This window comes from Hylobates moloch, unplaced genomic scaffold, assembly GCF_009828535.3.
Source record: "Hylobates moloch isolate HMO894 unplaced genomic scaffold, HMol_V3 SCAFFOLD_12, whole genome shotgun sequence".
Lineage (NCBI taxonomy): Eukaryota > Metazoa > Chordata > Mammalia > Primates > Hylobatidae > Hylobates > Hylobates moloch.
Genome location: NW_026652287.1, coordinates 40318958 through 40341309, shown reverse-complemented (window position 1 = coordinate 40341309; position 22352 = coordinate 40318958). Strand labels below are relative to the sequence as shown.

At 47.6% G+C, this 22352-nt stretch overlaps 1 protein-coding gene across 1 annotated transcript in view; it reads left to right on the top strand.

Moving 5' to 3' along the window:
• INSR (insulin receptor) overlaps window positions 1-22352 on the top strand; it is a 169187-nt gene that overhangs the window by 5896 nt on the left and 140939 nt on the right. The window contains exon 2 of the mRNA XM_058425747.1: window positions 13954-14505. Within this exon, the coding sequence (XP_058281730.1) occupies window positions 13954-14505 (552 nt within the window). The remainder of the gene's footprint in view (window positions 1-13953; window positions 14506-22352) is intronic.

Genomic DNA, 22352 nt, shown 5'->3' with positions numbered 1-22352 from the left:
TGCCACCATGCCCAGCTAATTTAAAAATTTGTTTGTAGAGACAGAGTCTCGCTATGTTGCCCAGGTGGTCTTGAATTCCTGGCCTCAAGTGAGCCTCCTGCCTTGGCCTCCTGAGAAACTGGGACCACAGGCAGGCACCACCATGACTAGCTAATTTTTAAAATTTTTTTGTAGAGAGAGACAGAGTCTAGCTATGTTGCCCAGGCTGGTCTTGAATTCCTGGCCTCAAGCAACCTGCTCGCCTCTGCCTCCTGGGTACCTGGGATCACAGACAGTCACCACCACGCCTGGCTAATTAAAACTTTTTTTTTTTTTTTTTTTTTGTAGAGACAGCGTCTTGCTATGTTGCCTAGGCTGGTCTTGAACTCCTAGCCTCAAGCAGTCTTCCCTCCTGGGCCTCCCAAGTGCTGGGATTATAGGCATGAGGAACCATTGCACCCAGCTAAGAAATTTACATAGATTCTGACTTCTTCATCTGAACAGGGGTCAGCAAACTATGGCCCTCAGGCCAAATCCCACGGTTTTTGTAAATGCGGTTTTATTGGCATGCAGCCACACTCATTTGTCTACTCATCATCTATGACTGCACAAAAATGCCCGACACGGCAGGTTGAGTAGTTAAAACAGGAATTCCATGGCCAAAATATTTACACTTTGGCCCTTTACAGAACAACGTTTGCTGACCTCTGATCTGGAACAGATGCCTTGAGGTTTCATTCATGATAGCATGCCTAATAGCTTGTGTGGTCCTGGTACAACTTGAATGAAGCGAGTGAAATGAAACGCTATGTCTTTCTCTTTACACCACAAGAGACGTTAAAGAAACGTGTATCATTTGCTGCACTGAATATACAGATTCCAAGGATGAGAAAAATCATGTGATGTTGCCTACTTAGCCATGTGTATGATCTTATAATTTATTTATTTAAACAGCTATATTGGCATTGAATGAGGATTTCACGCTCTCAACCCTGTATCTAGAACCCAAAATATAACTGGTGTATATAATGAGATTTTTTTTTTTTCTCAAGCCTCTCTTGTGTTAATTTCTATTAAGAATACTTCTGGGCCAGGTGTGGTGGCTCATGCCTGTAATCCCAAGCACTTTGGGAGGCCGAGGTGGGTGGATCACTTGAGGTCAGGAGTTCGAGACCAGCCTGACCAACATGGTGAAACCCTGTCTTTACTAAAAAAAATACAAAATCAGCCAGGCGTGGTGGCACATGCCTATAATCCCAGTTAGTTGGGAGGCTGAGGCAGGAGAATTGCTTGAACCTGGAGGTGGAGGTTGCAGTGAGCCGAGATCGCGCCACTGTACTCTAGCCTGGGTGACAGAGCGAAACTCCATCTCAAAAAAAAAAAAAAAAAAAAAAGAATATTTTTGGCCAGGTGCAGTGGCTCATGCCTGCAATCCCAGCACTCTGGTAGGCTGAGGTGGGAAGATTACATGTGTCCAGGAGTTTCAGATCAGCCTGGACAACATAGCAAGACCCTGTCTCCACTAACAATAAAACAAAAATTAGCTGGGCATGGTGGCATGCGTCTGTAGTCCCAGCTACTTGGGAGGCTGAGATGGGAGGACGTCTTGAGGCTGGAAGCGCAAAGCTGCAGTGAGCTGTGATTGTACCACTGCACTCCAGCCTGGGTGACAGAGTGAGACCGTGTAACAACAACAACAAAATATTTTAAAAATTATCACACAGTAAAATTGGCTTTTTAAAGGTGTACCGTTTTATGATTTTTAAGCCATGTGTAGAGTTGTATGGCTATTGCCACAATTAGGATAGAGAATAGTCTCATTGTTGTCCAAACTCCCTCAATTCGCCCCTTTATCACTAAACCACCTCCACCCCTAACTACAGATCTGTTGTCCATCCCTATAGTTTTCTCTAGACTTTAAAAGATTGTATCTTATAATTGGATTAATATTCTTAAAGTTGAAATTTTAAATTTGAGTCTGGTTGATCCTCATCATTCCCAGATCTCATATTTTCTTTTTAAAATTTAAAATTTAAATTTTTATTTTGAGAGGCAGGTTCTTGCTCTGATACCCAGGCTGGAGTGCAGTGGTGTGGTCCTAACTCCCTGCAGCCTCCAACTCTTGAGCATCAACGATCCTTCTGCCTCAGCCTCCTGAGTAGCTGGGACTACAGGCATACACCACCATGCTCAGCTAGTTTTTATTGTTATTTATTTATTTATTTATTTATTTATTTTTGAGATGGAGTCTCACTAACTCTGTTGCCCAGGCCGGACTGCAGTGGTGTGATCTGGGTTCACTGCAACCTCTGCTTCCTGGGCTCAAGCAACTCTCCTGCCTCAGCCTTTCTAGTAGCTGGGGTTACAGGCGTGCCACCATGCCCAGCTAGTTTTTTCAATTTTTAGTAGAGATGGGGTTTCACCATGTTGGTCAGGCTGGTCTCAAACTCCCGGCTTCAAGTGATCCGCCCACCTCAGCCTCCCAAAGTGCTGGGATTACAGGCGTGAGCCACTGTGCCCGGCCTAATTTTTAACTTTTCAGTAGGGATAAGGTCTTGCTATGTTGCCCAGGCTGGTCTCAAACTCCTGGCCTCAAGTGATTCTCCCATCTTGACATCCTAAAGTACTGGGATTACAGGCATGAGCCACTGCACCCGGCCCCAGACCCTGTATTTTTGAATTCACCTACTCACTAAAATGTATTTGTAACCCTCAAACCAGCATGCTCAGTGCCTTTCTGGTCATTTTAGGACACTTATAAGTACGAGTCTCAAATGTGAGGTCAAGTAAGGGGGCATTCCACCTTCTTGCTTCAGCCCTTATGTGTCAGATTCATACAATCTGCACATTGAGGATTAAAACTAGTCCTTTTTGAGCAGGCGCGGTGGCTCATGCCCAGCACTTTGGGAGTCCGAGGCGGGCGGATCACGAGGTCAGGAGATCGAGACCATCCTGGCTAACATGGTGAAACCCCGTCTCTACTAAAAATACAAAAAATTAGCCAGGTGTGGTGGCACGTACCTGTAGTCCCAGCTACTCCGGAGGCTGAGGCAGGAGAATCACTTGAACCCAGGAGGCGGAGGTTGCAGTGAGCCGAGATTGTGCCACTGCACTCCAGCCTGGGCGACAGGGTGAGACTCAAAACAAAAAACAACAACCAAAAAAACCCGAGTCCTTTTTGTGGTTATTTGGTGCCACATTTTTAGCATTTTTGTGCTTTCAGTTGGTGATGGGGCTGTTTCAAATGCCCCCCAGGGTGCTGAAGCACAGCTCGCTACTGTTCCTTGGCTAAGGAAGGCTATCACCACCCTTGTGGAGAAAAGGCAGTGCGGCTGGGCATGGTGGCTCACATCTGCAATCCTAGCACTTTGGGAGGTTGAGGCAGGTGGATCACTTGAGGCCAGAGTTCAAGACCAGCCTGGGCAACATGGCGAAACCCCATCTCTACTAAAAATACAAAAATTAGCTGGGCATGATGGCACACGCCTGTAATCCCAGCTACCTGGGAGGCTGAGGCACAAGAATTGCTTGAGCCCAGGAGGTGAAGGTTGCAGTGAGCCAAGGCGGTGCCACTGCACTCCAGCCTGGGCAACAGAGTGAGACCCTGTCTCAAAAAAAAAAAAACAACAACAACAACAAAACCAACACACACACACACACACACACACACACACACACACACAGGCATGTGTTACATAAACTTTGTTCAGGCATGAGTTCTATTACTGTTGGCCGTAAGTTCAGTGTTAATGAATCAACAATATAGATTCAATAGTGTCTTTCAACAGAAACACAGATAAAACAAGGCTAGGTATTGATCCATGGATAAATGTGTTGTGGCCAGAAGTTCGCAGGTACTTACCCTCGCATTTTCCTAGGAACGGTGGTTCAGTATTCGCTAGTTCAACATTCAGGGGAATTTCACAGAGCCAAACTACCACCAATAGCAAGAATCGGCTGCAAGTGGTTTAAAACTGGTGAATCTGTGGCTCATGCCTGTAATCACAGCACTTTGGGTGGCCGAGGCAGGTGGATCACCTGAGGTGGTGAGTTCGAGACCAGCCTGGCCAGCATGGTGAAACCCTGTCTCTACTAAAAATACAAAAATTAGCCGAGCACGGTGGCTCACGCCTGTATTCCCAGCTACTTGGGAGGCTGAGGTGGGAGAATCGCTGGAGCCCGGGAGGCGGAGGTTGCAGTGAACCGAGACTGCACCACTGCATTCCAGCCAGGGCAACAGAGCAAGACCCCATCTAAAAAAACAAAACAAAACAAAACAAAACAAAAATGTGGGTTTGTCATTTCCCGTTTAGAATCCTTTGAATGCAAATGCCCTTCTTGTTGTATTTTCATCTGCATGGAAACCGCTGGGTTGATTACCTTTTGGAAAGTTCATGAGATGTCCAAAAACCCCTGGCCTGTGTTTCAGGGAGGGGAATCCCTGCCCTCTGCCAACACTGGTGGCAGGGAGAGGCAGCAGTGGCTCTTGGGATTTTACTTATTTCATTTATTCATTTATATTTTTTTGAGAAAGGGTCTTGCACTGTTGCTCAGGCTGGAGTGCAGTGGCGCAATCACAGCTCACTGCAGCCTTGACCTCCTGGGCTCAAGTGGTCCTCCCACCTCAGCCTCCTGAGTAGCTGGGACTACAGGTGTGTGCCACCACGACTGGCTAATTTTTGTATTTTAGTAGAGATGGGGTCTCACCATGTTGCCTATTACTATTATTATTTTGAGTGGAGTCTCACTCTGTTGCCCAGGCTGGAGTGCAGTGGCACGATCTCGGCTCACTGCAACCCTCCGCCTCCGGGATTCAAGCAATTCTCCTGCCTCAGCCTCCTGAGTAGCTGGGACTACAGGCATGTGCCACCATGCCCAGCTAATTTTTGTATTTTAGTAGAGATGGGGTTTCCCCATGTTGCCCAGGTGGGTCTCAAACTCCTGACCTCAAGCCATCCACCTGCCTTGGCCTCTCAAAGGGCTGGGATTACTGGTGTGAGCCACCTTGTCCATCTGGCTTGAGGGATTATTATTATTACTATTATTTTGAGATGGAGTCTCACTCTGTTGCCCAGGCTGGAGGGCAGTGGCACGATCTTGGCTCACTGCAACCTACACCTCCCGGGTTCAAGCAATTCTCCTGCCTCAGCCTCCCGAGTAGCTGGGATTACAGGCGTGTACCACCACGCCCGACTAATTTTTGTATTTTTAGTAGAGACAGGGTTTCACCATGTTGGCCAGGCTGGTCTCGAACTCCTGACCTCAAATGATCCACCCACCTCGGCCTCCCAAAGTGCTGGGATTACTGGTGTGAGCCACCGCGCCCCGCTGGCTTGCAGGATTTTAGAAACATATTTTGTTTCCAGCAGAACAAGGTTTGCTATTCTGTAGTGCCATGTACAGACTGGCTCTAAGTTCCTGTTGGAGTTCAAAGCGGACTTGTGAGAATGAATGTTTAATTTCACATCTGGCATTTTCTTCCGGTTCCTTAGAAGTAGGGTGTCTCATCAGGTTTATATAAAAGCCCCTGACGTATGTTCAGGAAATGCAGGATGCTATCATGAGATTCTTATTTCCTTTGCCTTTGTGGGAATGTGGAAACCATAGGTACTTTCTAAAAATTACCCTTGTTATCAATGCAGGCAAAAGTAGTCAGACAGGAAGGGACTTAAAAGACTAGGGATGCAACTGCTTTTTGAAATTGATTTTAAAATCTCATTTATTTTTATCATTAGAGACAGGGTCTTGCTCTGTCATCCCAGCTGGAGTGCGGTGGTGTGATTATGGCTCATTGCAGCCCTCAACTCCTGGGCTCAAATGATTCTCGCGCTTCTTCCTCCCAAGTAGCTGGGACTACAGGCATGCACCACCATGCCTGGCTAGTTTTTTTATTTTTATTTTTTGCAGAGACAAGGTCTGGCTGTGTTGCCCAGGCTGGCCTCAAACTCAAGACCTTAAGTGATCGTCCCGCCTCAGCCTCCCAAAGTACTGGGATTACAGATGTGAGCCACTGTGCCTGGTGGGATACAACTGTTTTCTGACTGCCTGTGTGTGTGTGTGTGTTTGTTGTTGTCATTCTACTCTCAAGGATGTATCTTTTTGTTTCCTTCCAGAAGATCAGAAAAGGGAGGACCTCATATGTTCCCTCCTAATTATACCCAGTTACACGGTCTCCATACCACCTGTTACAAAGCGCCTTTCTGGTCTGGCAGGACTTCTCTTGTTTTTCCTCCTGTCTTCTGTGTCCTGTCTGCTCCTGTCTGTATAAATTTCAGGACTCCTGAAATAGCACGGAAGCCCCCTTCTAATCCTGTGGTTTGATGTTTGATATTGTTAGGATTACAAAACTATGTCATAGACTAGAGGAGTCAGACGTTCCAGAGCTTACAGAAGGTGTTGGTGTCAGGGTGGCTGTGGGACATAGGTGCCCTTCCTAGTCCCTGGCCTTTCATACTGTGCCCCCTGGAGCCCCTCTTTCTTTCTTTTTTTCTTTCTTTTTTTTTTTGAAATCAAGTCTCGCTCTGTCACCCAGGCTGGAGTGCAGTGGCACGATCTCGGCTCACTGCAACCTCTGTCTCCCAGGTTCAAGCGATTCTCCTGCCTCAGCCTCCTGAGTAGCTGGGATTATAGGCGTGCACCACAATACCTGGCTAATTTTTTTTTTTTTTTTTGAGATGGAGTTTCCCTCTTGTTGCCCAGGCTGGAGTGCAATGGCATGATATCGGCTCATTACAACCTCTGCCTCCTGGGTTCAGGTGATTCTCCTGCCTCAGCCTCCCAAGTAGCTGGGACTACAGGCATGCACCACTATGCCCGGCTAATTTTGTATTCTTAGTAGAGACAGGGTTTCTCCATGTTGGTTAGGCTGGTCTCGAACTCCTGATCTCAGGTGATCCACCCGCCTCGGCCTCCCAAAGTGCTGGGATTACAGGTGTGAGCCACCGTGCCCAGCCTGGCTAATTTTTAATATTTTTGTTAGAGACGGGCCTCAAACTTTGGCCAGGCTGGGCTCGAACTCCTGACCTCAAGTGATCCACCTGCCTTGGCCTCGCAAAGTGCTGGGATTACAGGCGTGAGCAACCGCACCCGGCCTTTGTTTTGTTTTGTTTTTTTGTTTTTTGTTATGAGACGGAGTCTTGCTGTGTTGCCCAGGTTGGAATGCAGTGGCACAATCTTGGCTCACTGCAAGCTCCGCCTCCCGGGTTCACGCCATTCTCCTGCCTCAGCCTCCCGAGTAGCTGAGACTACAGGCACCTGCCACCACGCCCGGCTAATTTTTGTATTTTTAGTAGAGACGGGGTTTCACCTTGTTAGCCAGGATGGTCTTGATCTCCTGACCTCGTGATCCGCCTGCCTCGGCCTCCCAAAGTGCTGGGATTACAGGTGTGATCCACCGCGCCCGGCTGACAAATATTTTTAATGAAAAATGAGCCTCCGTTTTGAGATGGGCTGCCAGGGTAAAGCACACACTACATCTCTTAGGCATCATGGGAAAAAAATCCTGCAGACCAGGGATCCCCAACCCTCAGGCCACAGACCAGTAGCAGTCCATGTCCTGTGAGGAGCTGGGCTGCACAGCAGAGGTGAGCGGAGGGCGGGTGAGCGGAGGGCAGGTGAGCGGAGGGCAGGTGAGCATTGCCGCCTGAGCTCCGCCTCGTGTCAGATCAATGGCAGCATTAGATTCTGATAGGAGCTCGAATCCTATCGTGAACTGCGCATACAAGGGATCTAGGTTGCCTGCTCCTTATGAGAATCTAACTGATGCCTGATGATCTGAGGTGGAGCAGTTTCATTCTAAAACCATCACCACCCATCCCCTGTCCATGGAAAAATTATCTTCTATCATTGGTCCCTGGTGCCAAAAAGGTTGGGGCCACTGCTGTAGACTATCTCATTAATCTTTTTTTAGTTGTTACCTGTGGAATGTTTTTTTTTTTTTTTTTTGAACCAGGCTGGAGTGCAATGGCATGATCTCAGCTCACTGCAACTTCCATCTCCTGGGTTCAAGCGATTCTCCTGCCTCAGCCTCCTGAGTAGCTGAGATTACAGGCGTGAGCCATGGTACCTGGCCCGTTTGGCATATTTTAGTACGGAGATGGTGGTCAGGCACGGTGGCTCACGCCTGTAATCCTAGCACTTTGGGAGGCCGAGGTGGGCGGATCACCTGAGGTCAGAGGTCGAGACCAGCCTGGCCAACATGATGAAATCCCGTCTCTACTAAAAATACAAAATTAGCTGGGTGTGGTGGCACATGCCTGTAATCCCTGCTACTCGGGAGGCTGAGGCAGGGGAATTGCTTGAACCCCCGAAGTGGAGTTTGCAGCGAGCTGAGATCGTGCCACTGCACTCCAGCCTGGGCAACAGAGTAAGACAGTCTCAATTAAAGAAAAAAAAAGAAAAAAGGAAAAAGAAAATATTAGCTGCTACTAGCACCCTCTTCCTCATTGCCTTTTTCTACCTGCACAAAGAGGGGCCATTAACCAGGTACCCATTATGAAGAACTTGAAGCATCCTTCACTCCCACTCAGAGATGTTAAAAGCCAGCAGAAGTCCTTGCGTCTATTTCTGCCTTCATTTCTAACATCCTCTGGGTATTTTCTGTCCCAGTGGTAAACTGCTCTATTGTCTTTCACTAATAGGGACACATACGGCTTTAACGAATTAAGAGTTAGATTCATAGGATTTTTAAAAAGAAAAGCAATTCTTGATTGTTCCCTACAATTATAGCTGTTTAATCTTTACTCATAACAACTTTAGTGAGATAGAATTCACATGACATACAATTCACCCATTTTAAGTATGCAGTTAGGTGGTTTTGAGTACATTTACAGTTGTGCAACTGTGACCACAGTCAGTTTTAGAACATTTGCATCATCCTCAAAGAAACCCTGTACCCTCTAGCTACTACTTTCCATCCCCCATTTCCCTAGCTCTTGGCAGCCACGAATCTATTTTCTGTCTCTATGGATTTGCCTCTTCCGGATTTTTTTGTATGAATGGAGTCGGACAACATGTGGCCTTCTCTGTTTGCTTCTTTTATGGAAAAGGTTCATACCTGTAATCCCAGCACTTTCGGAGGCCAAGACTGGAAGATCACTTGAATTCAGGAGTTTGAGAGTATCCTGGGCAACACAGACCACTATCTCTACAAAACAAATTTAAATTAGCTGGGCATGGTGGTGCATGTCTGTGGTTCCAGCTATACTGGAGGCATAGTTTTGTTTTGTTTTCGTTTGTTTGTTTTTGTTTTTGTTTTGTGGGTTTTTTTGTTTTGTTTTGTTTTTTTGTTTTTTGAGATGGAGTTTCGCTCTGTCACCCAGGCTGGAGTGCAAAGGCACGATCTCAGCTCACTGCAACCTCCGCCTCCCGGGTTCAAGCCGTTCTCCTGCCTCAGCCTCCCTAGTAGCTGGGATTACAGGCATGTGCTGCCCCGCCCAGCTAATTTTTATATTTCTAGTAGAGACAGGGTTTCACCATGTTGGCCAAGCTGGTCTCGAGCTCCCGACCTCAGGTGATCCACCCACCTCAGCCTCCCAAAGTGCTGGGATTACAGGAGTGAGCCACTGTGGTTGGCCTTTTATTTACATTTATTTATTTATTTATTTATTTAGAGACGGAGTCTCGCTCTTTCATCAGGCTGGAGTGCAGTGGTGCAATCTTGGCTCACTGAAACCTCCGACTCCCTGGTTCAAGGGATTCTCCTGCCTCAGCTTCCCAAGTAGCTGGGACTACAGGCACTCGCCACCATGCCCAGCTAATTTTTTTTTGTATTTTTAGTAGAGATGGGGTTTCACCATGTTGGCCAGGGTGGTCTCAATCTCCTGACCTCGTGATCCGCCCACCTCGGCTTCCCACAGTGCTGGGATTATAGGCGTGAGCCACTGTGGCCAGCCCGTATTTACTTTTGAGACAAGATATTGCTTTGTTGCCCAGGCCGGAGTGCAGGGCTGCAAACACACATCACTGCAGTCCCGACCTCCTAGGCTCAAGCGATCCTCCTGCCTCAGTCTCCCATGTAGGTGGGACCAGAGACACACACCAGCATCCCTAGCTAATATTTTAAATTTTTATTAAATTTTTATAGAGATGGAGACTCACTATGTTGCCCAGGTTGGTCTTGAACTCTTGGGCTCAAGCAATCCTTCCGTCTCTACCTCCCAAAGTGCTGGGATTACAGGCGTGAGCCACTGCACTCAGCCTCAGCTATATGAATAATGCTGCTATAGACATTTGTGTACACGTCTTTGTGTGGACGTGTAGTATCATTTCTCTTAGGTAGTTACCTAGGAGTGGAATTGCCAGGTCATATGGCAACTCTTGGTTTAATATTTTGAGGAACTACCAGAATGTTTTCCACAGTGGCTGCACTGTTTTACATCCCCATCAGGAATGCAAAAGGATACCAATTTCCCTACATTTTATTTTTTCTTTGAGATGGAGTCTCGCTCTGTCTCCCAGGCTGGAGTGCAGTGATCTTGGCTCACTGCAACCTCCACCTCCCAGGTTCAAGTGATTCTCCTGCCTCAGACTCCCAAGTGTCTGGAACTACAAGCGCCTGCCACCACACCCAGCTAATTGTTTTTTGTATTTTTAGTAGAGATCGGGTTTCTCCATGTTGGCCAGGCTGGTCTTGAACTCCTGACCTCACGTGATCTGCCCGCCTTGGCCTCCCAAAGAGCTGGGATTACAGGTGTGAGCCACAGTGCCCGGCCCATTTCTCTACATTCTTTGCACTTGTAATTGTCACTCTTTTTGGTTTTAGCTATCCTAGTGGGGATAAAGTGGTATCTCATTGTGGTTTGAATTTGTATTTCCCTAATGTCCAACAGCCAGTTAATCTTTGTTTTTTTTTTTGTTTTTTTTTTGAGAGAGTCTCGCTCCGTCTCCCGGGCTGGAGTGCAGTGGTGTGATCTCGGCTCACTGCAAGCTCTGCCTCCCGGGTTCATGCCATTCTCCTGCCTCAGCCTCCCAAGTAGTTGCCACTACAGGCACCCGCCACCACGCCTGGCTAATTTTTTTTGTATTTTTTAGTAGAGACAGGGTTTCACCGTGTTAGCCAGGATGGTCTTGATCTCCTGAACTCGTGATCAGCCCATGTCGGCCTCCCAAAGTGCTGGGATTACAGGCATGAGCCGGCCATCGCGCCCAGCAGTTGTGTTTTTTTAATTGAGACGAGGTCTCACTCTGTTGCCCAAGCTGGAGTGCAGTGGTGTGATCATAGTTCACTGTAACCTCCTATTCCTGGACCCAAGTGAACCTCCTGTCTCAGCCTCCCAAGTAGCTGGAATTACAACCATATGCCACCATGCCTAGATATTTAATTATTATTTTTTTTTTTTAGAGTTGGAGTCTTGCTATGTTGCCCAAGCTGACTTTGAACTCCTGGCTTCAATCGATCCTCCCACTGTGGCCTCCCAAACTGCTGGGATTACAGGCATAAGCCACTGTGCCCAGCCCTAGTTAACCTTTGAATGCATATTCATGTCTGATTTTGGTTCTGCCATAGCCTGGGGAGGATGGCGGGCAAGTGTTCTTTGTACCTGCAGTGTGTGTGTGTGTGTATGTGTGTCTGTGTGTGTGTGTGACAGGGAGAGAGACAGAAATGAAATATAGTGTGGGACTCAGGGTTGAGAAGCCCAGGGCTATGGCCAAATCCAAGATTAGGATGCCGGCCAGGCATGGTGGCTCATGCCTGTAATCCCAGCACTTTGGGAGGCTGAGGCGGGTGGATCACGAGGTCAGGAGATCAAGACCATCCTGGTCAACATGGTGAAATCCCGTCTCTACTGAAAATACAAAAATTAGCCGGGCATGGTGTTGGACACTACTTGGGAGACTGAAGCAGGAAAGTCACTTGAACCCAGGAGGTGGAGGTTGCAGTGAGCCAAGATCACGGCACTGCACTTCAGCCTGGGCAACAGAACGAGACTCCACATCAAAATAACAACAACAAAAACCCCACAAGAATTTCATAGAAACAATGAGTAATTTTTTTTAGGGTAAGTATGTCCCAAACATTACATGGGATATACTTATCCTAAAAAGGGTATTGCTTATCTGAAATTCAAATTCAACTGGGCATTCTGCATTTTTATTTGCTAAGTCTGGCAACCCTGCCAGTCACTGGTGAGTTGCGTGTCCTTGAGTGATGGGCTTTGCCCCTTGGAGCTTCAGTTTTCTTATCTATGGGATGGGGACAGAGCTTGCTGGGAGGCATCAGTGGCACATGGGGTCCTTTGACATCTCTGGATGTGGAAGCTGTTGATGTGACTGTGACTGGGAGCCTCTGACTGGGCTTGGGTCTCTGACTAGGAGGGGTGGGGGGCTGGGACTGGCATCCTTGTCCCCTTGAAGCTGCCTCCCAGCCTGAGCTTGGTCCCTGCAGGGTTCCTGCTTGGTTCAGACCCCGGGCAGCCAGTGTTGAGGGGAGTGTGGAGATTAACCCATAGTTGTGTACTGAGGCTTTCCTCCAACTTCCTAGCAAGCAAGTGTGTGTGTGTGTGTGTGTGTGTGTGTGTGTTTTCTTGACTCAGCCTAATCCATTTGCTGCATGGAATGTGATCCAGGATCACTGCTACTTTGTTTTTCCCATTTGTTTGCTTTTGCTGTGTTTTGTTGTTGTTGTTTTTTCTAATTTGTGCTTCTTTTGTGGGTAATTCTCAGGGTGGATTTTTTTTAAGAGGATTTGCTATTCTTCTTTAGAACAATCTGTTTTCTTCAAAGATATTGATGGAAGGTTTAGTGTTTTGGAACAAAATAAGCAGGGGTTGTATACTGAGACTTATATTCTAGGTGCTGAGGACTGTGGTGTGTGTGTTGGGGAGGTAGGGTGTGTGTGTGTGTGTGTGTTGGCAGAGAGAAGCCATCTAAAGACTTTGATTTTGAAAAATGTTAAGTGTAAGGGACACAAGGAGGAGAAACACACAAATAAGTGTGCCAAGGAAAGGAAATCAGGGAAGGCTGCCTGGAGGAGCAGGCAGCATTTGAACTGGATATCTTGAAGCATGATGGGCTGGATTTAGAAATAGGGAGCTAAGGTACAAAGCACTTCGCCAGCCAAAAGAGAGACTAGCCTAGAGATGCCTAGAGATGACTGTCACATGTTTGGGGGAATAAACAACAGCAACAACAACAACAAACAACAAAATAGCTGACATTAATGCAGCACTTACTATGTTTCAGGCACTGTTTGAGTGCTTGCCCTGAGTTATTTCACTTCTTCTTCCACATAAGCCATGTTACAGAGGAGGATAGGAGTCTTGGAGTTGTGCAAGAGTGGTGGGCAGGCCTGTGTAGCAGAGTGCAGGGGATGGAGGGGCAGAATCTTGAGGGAAGTGCAGGGTGATGGGGAGCCATGGAGGGCATTGGGGCCTGGGAGGGACCGCCTTCAGGAGAATGAGAACTCAGGGCATTTGGGCAATGGAGATCGGGCTCCCTGGGAAGCTCTCACCACACCCAGGTAAAAGGTAATTAGGTCTTGATTGCAGGCCAGGAGAGCAGACCTGGAAGGAAAGTCAGCCAGCGAGGTGGGAGGATTGACAAAACAAATACATTCAGCTTTCCTTGCCCCATTTCTGACGCGGGCACCTTTATCCCGGTAAATTATCTCCTGAAGATCTTCTGTGTTGACGCACTGGAGACAGTTCCCCTTTCGCCTTCTGCACCTGTCGAGTTACTCAATCCCCTGTAATCCCATTGTCCCAACTGCATCATTTCAGAGGTGACGATTTTAAGGATTTTAACAGGGCTTGCCAAAAGAATTATTTTCTTGGCCTTTTGAAAGTAATTACTTAGGCATGGGTGCTTTACAGAGAAAGCTACTCATCCCGGCTGGCTGCGGAGTTTACAGGGCCCGGGATGAAAACACAGGGCCCAGGTTTCATGTCCGTGAAGCCGGCTCTGCCCCTGATCCTGCTAATGCATCCACCATGCGTCTGCTCACCTGTCTTGCTTCCTGTTCATTTTCTCTTCTAGTGTGTCCCGGCATGGATATCCGGAACAACCTCACTAGGTTGCATGAGCTGGAGAATTGCTCTGTCATCGAAGGACACTTGCAGATACTCTTGATGTTCAAAACGAGGCCCGAAGATTTCCGAGACCTCAGTTTCCCCAAACTCATAATGATCACTGATTACTTGCTGCTCTTCCGTGTCTATGGGCTCGAGAGCCTGAAGGACCTGTTCCCCAACCTCACGGTCATCCGGGGATCACGACTGTTCTTTAACTATGCGCTGGTCATCTTCGAGATGGTTCACCTCAAGGAACTCGGCCTCTACAACCTGATGAACATCACCCGGGGTTCTGTCCGCATCGAGAAGAACAATGAGCTCTGTTACTTGGCCACTATCGACTGGTCCCGTATCCTGGATTCTGTGGAGGATAATTACATCGTATTGAACAAAGATGACAACGAGGAGTGTGGAGACATCTGTCCGGGTACCGCGAAGGGCAAAACCAACTGCCCAGCCACCGTCATCAACGGGCAGTTTGTCGAACGGTGTTGGACTCATAGTCACTGCCAGAAAGGTATGCCAGGATACAGGGTTCTAAGCAGTGTCTCGTGCCTTGTTCTAGAAAGCTTAAAATGTTTATGGCTTAAAAATGTTAAATGGCCGGCCAGGCGCGGTGGCTCATGCCTGTAATCCCAGCACTTTGGGAGGCCGAGGCAGGTGGATCACGAGGTCAGGAGATCGAGACCATCCTGGCTAACATGGTGAAACTCCGTCTCTACTAAAAATACAAAAAAATTATCCTGGCGTGGTGGCTGGCGCCTGTAGTCCCAGCTACTCGGGAGGCTGAGGCAGGAGAATGGCAAGAACCCAGGAGGTGGAGCTTGCAGTGAGCCGAGATAGCGCCACTGCACTCCAGCCTGGGAGACAGCGAGACTCCATCTAAAAGAAAAAAAAAAAAAATGGCCATTAGGTAGGGACCGGGGAACAGTGGGTGGTGGCATTCACTAGCCCGGGGAGTGGCAGAGTTTTTCTGTAAAGACTCAGATAGTAGATACTTCAGATTTTGCAGGCCATATGGTCTCTGATGCAACGACTCAATTCTGCCATTGTGGTGGACAAGCAGCCACAGGCATGCATAAATGTATGACTGTGGCTGTGTTTCAATAAAACTTTATTTACAAAAACAAGTCGTGGGCCGGATTTTGCTCGAGGGCAGCAGTTTGCCACCTCCTGTGCTAGACAGTGAATGTTCTTGCTTGGGAGAGGAAAAGGAGTGGAAAACTATAGATTTGGTTTTTTAAAAAAATAGTTCTTATCTGATTATAGAAGTGATATTGCTTATAATAGACATTTGGAAAAAGAAATGTGTAAACAAAAAAAAAGCAAAACGTTCATCTTATTCCACAATACATGTCGCTGAGAGTAGTTTATTGGGGGTTGTTCCTTCTAGTGATCTTCAGGAATCTGTCGTGTCTACTAAAGGTTTCCTTAACCATTCCTGTTATTGGGCATTAAGATGATTTCCAGGCCAGGCGCGGTGGCTCACGCCTGTAATCCCAGCACTTTGGGAGGCTGAGGCGGGTGGACCACTTGAGGTCAGGAGTTCGAGACCAACCTGACCAACATGGTGAAACCCCGTCTCTACTAAAAATACAAAATTAGCCGGGCGTGGCGGTGTGTGCCTGTAGTCCCAGCTACTTAGTAGGCTGAGGCAGGAGAATCACTTGAACCCGGGAGGCAGAGGTTGCAGTGAGCTGAGATTGCGCCATTTTGCACTCCACCCCGGGCAACCAGAGCGAAACTCCGTCTCAAAAAAAAAAAAAAAAAAAAAAGATGATTTCTAGTTTTCACAAAGACAGTGATCACCATTTTAGAGTCAAAGCTTATCTAGCAGTTGTTTCTTTAGGCTTGCTTTCCAGAAGTGAAATTTCTGGGTCAGAGGCTCTTGGTGCAGATTGCCAAATGGTGTTCCGGAAACTTTGTGCCAACGGCCGCTCTTCCTAGCTTTGGAGGAGAGGGAACACCTTGGCCAGCTTTGAGTGTTATTTGAAAAATCTTTCATAATTTACTGCGGGAGGGAGGAGCTGACGTGTTGTCATTGTTTCTATTTGCATTTCTTTGATTGCTATCGGGGTTGAACCTTTTAAAACATGTTTGTTTATCATTTGGGTTTTCTCTTCCTGTTCATATCCTTTGCCCATTTGTCTTTTAGTACCTCAGTAGCTTTTGCAAAATTAATCTGTATGTGGTTTTCATCAATGAAGGCTACTAACCCTTTGCCAACTGCATTTTGTTGTTTTTGTTGTTCAGTGGTTTAAATGCTCTGGGAATTGTTTTGCTGGAGAAGCTTAAAATGTTGATGGAGTTCAGAGCTGGATTTCAGTGTGCCACTTGTGTACTTTACACTTAGAAAGTCTTCTTCTACCCGTGAAAGGTTTTTTTCCTCTACATTTTATATTTTAATTTTTTTTTTTTTTGAGATGGAGTTTCACTCTTGTTGTTCAGACTGGAGTGCGATGGCGCAATCTCGGCTCACTGCAACCTCCGCCTCCCGGGTTCAAGCAGTTCTCCTGCCCCAGCCTCCCAAGTAGCTGGGATTACAGGCACCCACCACCAAGCCCAGCTAATTTTTGTATTGTTAGTAGAGATGAGATTTCATTACGTTGACCAGGCTGGCCTCGAAGTCTCAGGTGATCCACCCACCTCGGCCTCCCAAAGTGCTGGGATTACAGGCGTGAGCCACCGCGCCCAGCCTGTATTTTAATTATTATTATCTAAAAAAATTCATCCTCACTGCTTGAGATCTGTTTGTGTGTGTGACTCAACAGGCATTTCCTTTCTCTCCCAAATAGCTAACTGGGGGCCTCAGACAGCTGTTGATTATAGAAATCTACCTCTTTGCCATTGCTTTGGGGTCTGTTTCTGGTGTGTCCATAGATCCGCCTCTCCATGCCACAGAGCGGTGACTGTTCTGATCACGGTAGTGACTGTTCTGATCATGGTAGTTTTATCATGTTTTCATGCTCAAGGAGGCAATTCCACATACACACATGTTACTTGTTTGTTGTTTCATGGACTTCTTCTCACATTTCCCTGGGAAGAAGAACTAGGGAACACGCGATGGAGGTGGGAAGAAGTTAAGTGGGTGGCTTGAGGGTTGTATCACAAAAGATAGAAGGGAGAGGAGAAAGGAGCATCTTCTTATCTGAGCCCAACGCTCTGGGGAAGCCACTCAGAGTGAGTGAGTCCTTAAATAGACCTAAATAGAATCCTTGGAATTGTCTGTGAGGACTCCCTTGGAGCCCCCAGGATGAGTCCTTCCGTGGTACATGTTGGATGGTTGGAAATGGGGAATGGGATAGTTGAAAAAGGAAGATGGGTTAGTGAAGGGGGGTGGGAGAGGGGACCATTATTATTGCACTGTGGAAAAATCCTGAGAATATTCTAGGTCGGGGCAAGGAGAAGCTAAACTATGACCAGAGAGGTTACTTAACTTGCCCAGGGCCACACAGCTAATAAAAGACAACTGGGGTTTGCGCCAAATTTATGCAAGATATACATCGGAATAAAAGCTATGATTTTCTGTGGGGGAGTAGGAAGGATGTCCCCTCTGTTTAGAAACAAGTGAGCTGCTTCTAAACTTCTAGTTGGGACACCAGAGGAAACAGTGAACATTCTTTTATTCTATTACTGAGTTTTCCAAATGTAGGTGCTTGTTTGAAATGCTCTAGGCTTACCCGTCTTGAGATATAATTTAAGACATTCCTCTATGGATTTATTTTTGTATCCATTTTAGACAAAATATCCAGAATGGTGTTATCTGTGATTGAGTCTCCTGTTCCCTGCTGGGTGTTCAATTGTTATTGTTTGTTTGTTTGTTTTTGAGACAGAGTCTCATTCTGTCACCCAGGCTGGAGTACAGTGGCACAATCTCAGCTCACTGCAACCTCCGCCTCCCAGGTTCAAGCAATTCTCCTGCCTCAGCCTCCTGAGTAGCTGGGATTACACGCATGCACCACCACGTCCAGCTAATTTTGTATTTTTAGTAGAGATGGGATTTCTCCATGTTGGCCAGGCTGGTCTTGAACTCCAGACCTCAGGTGATCCGCCCGCCTTGGCCTCCCAAAGTGCCGGGATTACAGGGGTGAGCCACCGCGCCCGGCCAATGCCCGGCTAAGTTTTGTGTATATTGTAAAGACAGGGTTTGGCCATGTTGGTCAGGCTGGTCTCAAACTTCTGAGCTCAAGCAATCCTCCTACCTCGGCTTCCCAAAGTGCTAGGATTACATGCGTCGGCCACTGTGCCTGGCTGTGCCTGATATTTTGAGTGAATTAAATATTGCTTTGCTATTAAGAACCAGGCTTCTTGTGTCCGGGAGGTCGAGGCTGCACTGAGCCCTGTTCATGCCACTGAGCTCCAGCCTGGGTGACAAAGCGAGACTCTATCTCAAAAACAAAAGAAAACAAAAACAAAAATGAACACAAACGAAAACAATAAAAAGAACCGGGCTTGTTTTTCCAGTACTGGGGGTTTTGTTACCCGGAGAAGGTGCGAGTAACACTTCCCGGGGCACCGGGTTCCTGGCATGTGGTATATATCTCAGCCACCCATTAACAGCATTATCCCTAGGGGGCCAAGAAATGATTGTTTTTTGAACGGTTGCCCCGTCTTTGGATAGCAAGTCAGCTTCAGCTTTCTTTCCCCTCTTCAATTTCTTTTATTGTGGTAAAATACACATAGAATAAATTTTTCATCTTAACTTTTTTTTTTGAGGTGGAGTCTTGCTCTGTCACCTAGGCTGGGGGCTAGTGGTGCGATCTCGGCTCACTGCAACCTCCGCCTCCTGGATTCAAGTGATTCTCCTGCCTCAGCCTTCTGAGTGGCTGGGACTTATAGGCACTGGCCACCACGCCCGACTAAGTTTTGTATTTTCAGGACAGAGGGGGCTTTGCCATCTTGGCCAGGATGATCTCAAACCCCTGGCCTCAACGATACACCCACCTCAGCCTGACAAAGTGCTGAGATTACTGGTGAGTGCCACCGCGTCTGGCCCCATCTTAACCATTTTAAGTACACAGTTTTCAGTGGCATTAAGCACGTTCACGTGGATTTGCAACCATCACCACCACCATCTCCCAAACTTTCTCATCCTCCCAAACTGAAACTGTTTTCCCATGAAACACTCACTCTACCATCTCCCTCTCCCAGCCCCCTGGCACCTACCATCCTATTTTCTGTCTCTATGAATGTGATGACTCTAGGGACCTCCTGTGAGTGGAATCAGACAGGATTTGTCCTTTTGTGCCTGGCTTATTTCACTGAGCGTGTTGTCCTCAAGGTTCATCCACGTGGTAGCCTGCGTCGGAAATTCTTTCCTTTTTAAGGCTGAATCGTGTTCCATTGTGTGGAGGGAGCACATTTTGCCTGTTTATTCATCCATCTACGGGCACTTGGTTGCTTTCACATTTCTGCCATTGTGAATCAGGGCCGCTGCCGTTTACACATCTAGCTTTTCAATGCCTGCGTTAACCTTGTTGCTGAGGCTTTAGAGGTTTATTTATTCATTTATTTTTTGAGATGGAATTTTGCTCTCATCGCCCAGGCTGGATTGCAATGGTGCGATCTCAGCTCACTGCAACCTCTGCCTCCCAGGTTCAAGCGATTCTCCTGGCTCAGCCTCCCGCGTAGCTGGGATTACGGGCAACTGCCACCATGCCCAGTTAATGTTTTGTATTTTTAGTAGAGATGGGGTTTCACCATGTTGGCTAGGCTGGTCTTGAACTCCTGACCTCATATAATCCACTGGCCTCGGCCTCCCAAAGTGCTGGGATTACAGGCGTGAGCCACCGCACCCAGCCTTAGGAGGCTTATTCAATGTCTGGTGGGATTTTTGAATGCAGAATAGATTGAGCTTTCAGAGGATACTCCCCTGTCTTAGGTGACAGAAAAGGGCTGGAAAAGCTATCCATCAACTCCTCTTTTCCCCCAGAGTCTTCTCAGATACTTCTGTGAACATCCGTAATTGCTATTTTTGTCTTCCACACTTGGCAGCTTCTGGAAGCATCAGGGGAATGGATCAACATTTAGGATGAAGGTGCTGGTTTGTCCTTTGGACCTAGTTTAAGCAATTCCGAGCAACATCCACCCCTTCTTCTACCTGTCCCTTAAGCACTTTTTACAGAGAGACCAAAGGAAGGCTTTCAATGGTTAAAGGGGCCGGGTGTGGAGGTCCCACACCTGTAAGCCCAGCATTTTGGGAGGCCGAGGTGGGTGGATCGCTTGAGGTCAGGAGTTAGAGACCAGCCTCGCCAACATAGCGAAACGCTGTCTCTACTAAAAATACGAAAATTAGCCAGGGGTGGTGGTGGACGCCTGTAATCCCAGCTACTCAGGAGGCTGAGGCAGGAGAATCACTCGAACCCAGGAGGCAGAGGTTGCAGTGAGCTGAGATCATGCCATTGCACTCCAGCCTGGGTGACAGAGTGAAACTCCGTTTTTTTTTTTTTTAAAGAAAAAAAATGGTTAGGGGAATTCAAAGAAACAAAAAAAAACATGGCATATGCTAATAATGATCCATAGCCCTCTCTCCATTATCCTGCAATGGATTTGGGGTGAAGATACCAGGAGAGTCCAATGCACGAAGCCCTACATGGGAAGAGTGGAGACGGGGTCTATGCAGCTCGTTTATTGACTGCCTACTAGGTATCATGTTCTGGGGCACTCACGGCATAGGAAGGGAGCCAGCCTTTGCCTCCTCAGAGCGGCCAGTCTAGTGGCAAGTGCAGATGTTCACGATCAAACCAAGTACACTCAGAGGAGGGGGAGAGTTAGAGGGAGATCTACATTAGTTCAGCCAGCCAGGCGCGGTGGCTCATACTTGTAATGCCAGCATTTTGGGAGGCCGAGGAGGGCCGATTGCTTGAGCTTAGGACTTCGAGACCAGCCTGGGCAACATGGAGAAGCCCCGTCTCTACAAAAAATACAAAAATTAGCCAGGCATGGTGGCAGGTGCCTGTAACTCCAGCTACTTGGAAGGCTGAGGTGGGAGGATCGCATGGGCCCAGGGGTGGAGGTTATAGGGAGCTGAGATTGCACCACTGCACTCCAGCCTGGGCGACAGAGTGAGACTCGGTGAGACTCTCTCTTTAAAAAAAAAAAAGAAGTTCTTGGAGCCAGGCAGCGCCGGCTTCCAGTCTCGTTTGACTAGTCACAAGCTGGTTCAAACCTCAGTTTCTCCATCTGAAAAATGGGGGTCATTATGGGACCTGCTTCTTAGGGTGGTGGTGTGGGAGTTGAATGAGATGGTGCAGGGGGAGGCACTTAACCCAGCCTCGGGCGCTCCGTGAGTGTTCTGGAAGGTTCCAGTAAGTAAGCACCATGGGCCCACCCTATCTGGGCAGACTAGCTTCCAGGTGAATATCTACCAGGGCTCAGCCTCATTTCTGACTTTGGTTTTGAGGCAGGCAGAGGAACGTGTATCTTGTGACCTGCTGATGAGGGATGAGTGCCACACCTCCAGCCCTAGAGGGAAGACCACCCTGATTTTTGGGTGCCAACAGCGTGGGCTGCTCTGGAAATTCTCAGCTCTGGGCATTTCGAGGGGACCAGAAGCCACAGGGCTTGCCTGACCAGCTGCTTTAGCCAAACCCACTGGCATTTTCTTTCTGGGAGGTCACCCCAGCTGCTCACTGCCGGCCAGAGGGGTGGGTGAGGCCGGGACATGCTGGGTGCCAGGGGAAACCAGCCCGAGATGCCACATATGGACATCGGCACCAAAGCAGGAGGAGGCCGAAAGCAGCAAATCCCTCCTCCCTGGGTCTGAGATTACAGCTCCGAGTCAAAGTCTCTCAAAGTGTGGTATTGTGCTTACCACGTTAAATATCACGTATTTAAATGCACGAGTTTAAACGCACGCTCTTGGAGGGTTTGATTTTTGGCAGAATTTTTAGCTGCCTGTGGAAACTCTCTGCTTCTTTTTCTTCTTCCATTTAAAAAGTTTGCCTTGATATTTTATTTTTTTACATTTTTATTTAGTTTTTAATATTTTTTTAAATTGAGATGGGAGTCTTGCTATGTGGCTCAGGCTGGTCTCAAACTCCGGGACTCTAAGGAATCCCCCCCACCTCAGCCTCTCAAAGTACTGGGATTTCAGGTGTGAGCCATCACGCTGGGCTTGCCTTGATTTTTTTTTTTCTTTTTCTTTCTTTCTTTTTTTTTTTGAGACAGAGTCTTGCTCTGTTGTCCAGGCTGGAGTGCAGTGGCGTGATCTGAGCTCACTGCAACCTCCGCCTCCTGGGTTCAAGCGATTCTCCTGCCTCAACCTCCTGAGTAGCTGGGATTACAGGCACGTGCCACCATGCCTGGCTAATTTTTGTATTTTTAGTAGAGATGGGGTTTCGCCATGTTGCCTAGGCTGGTCTC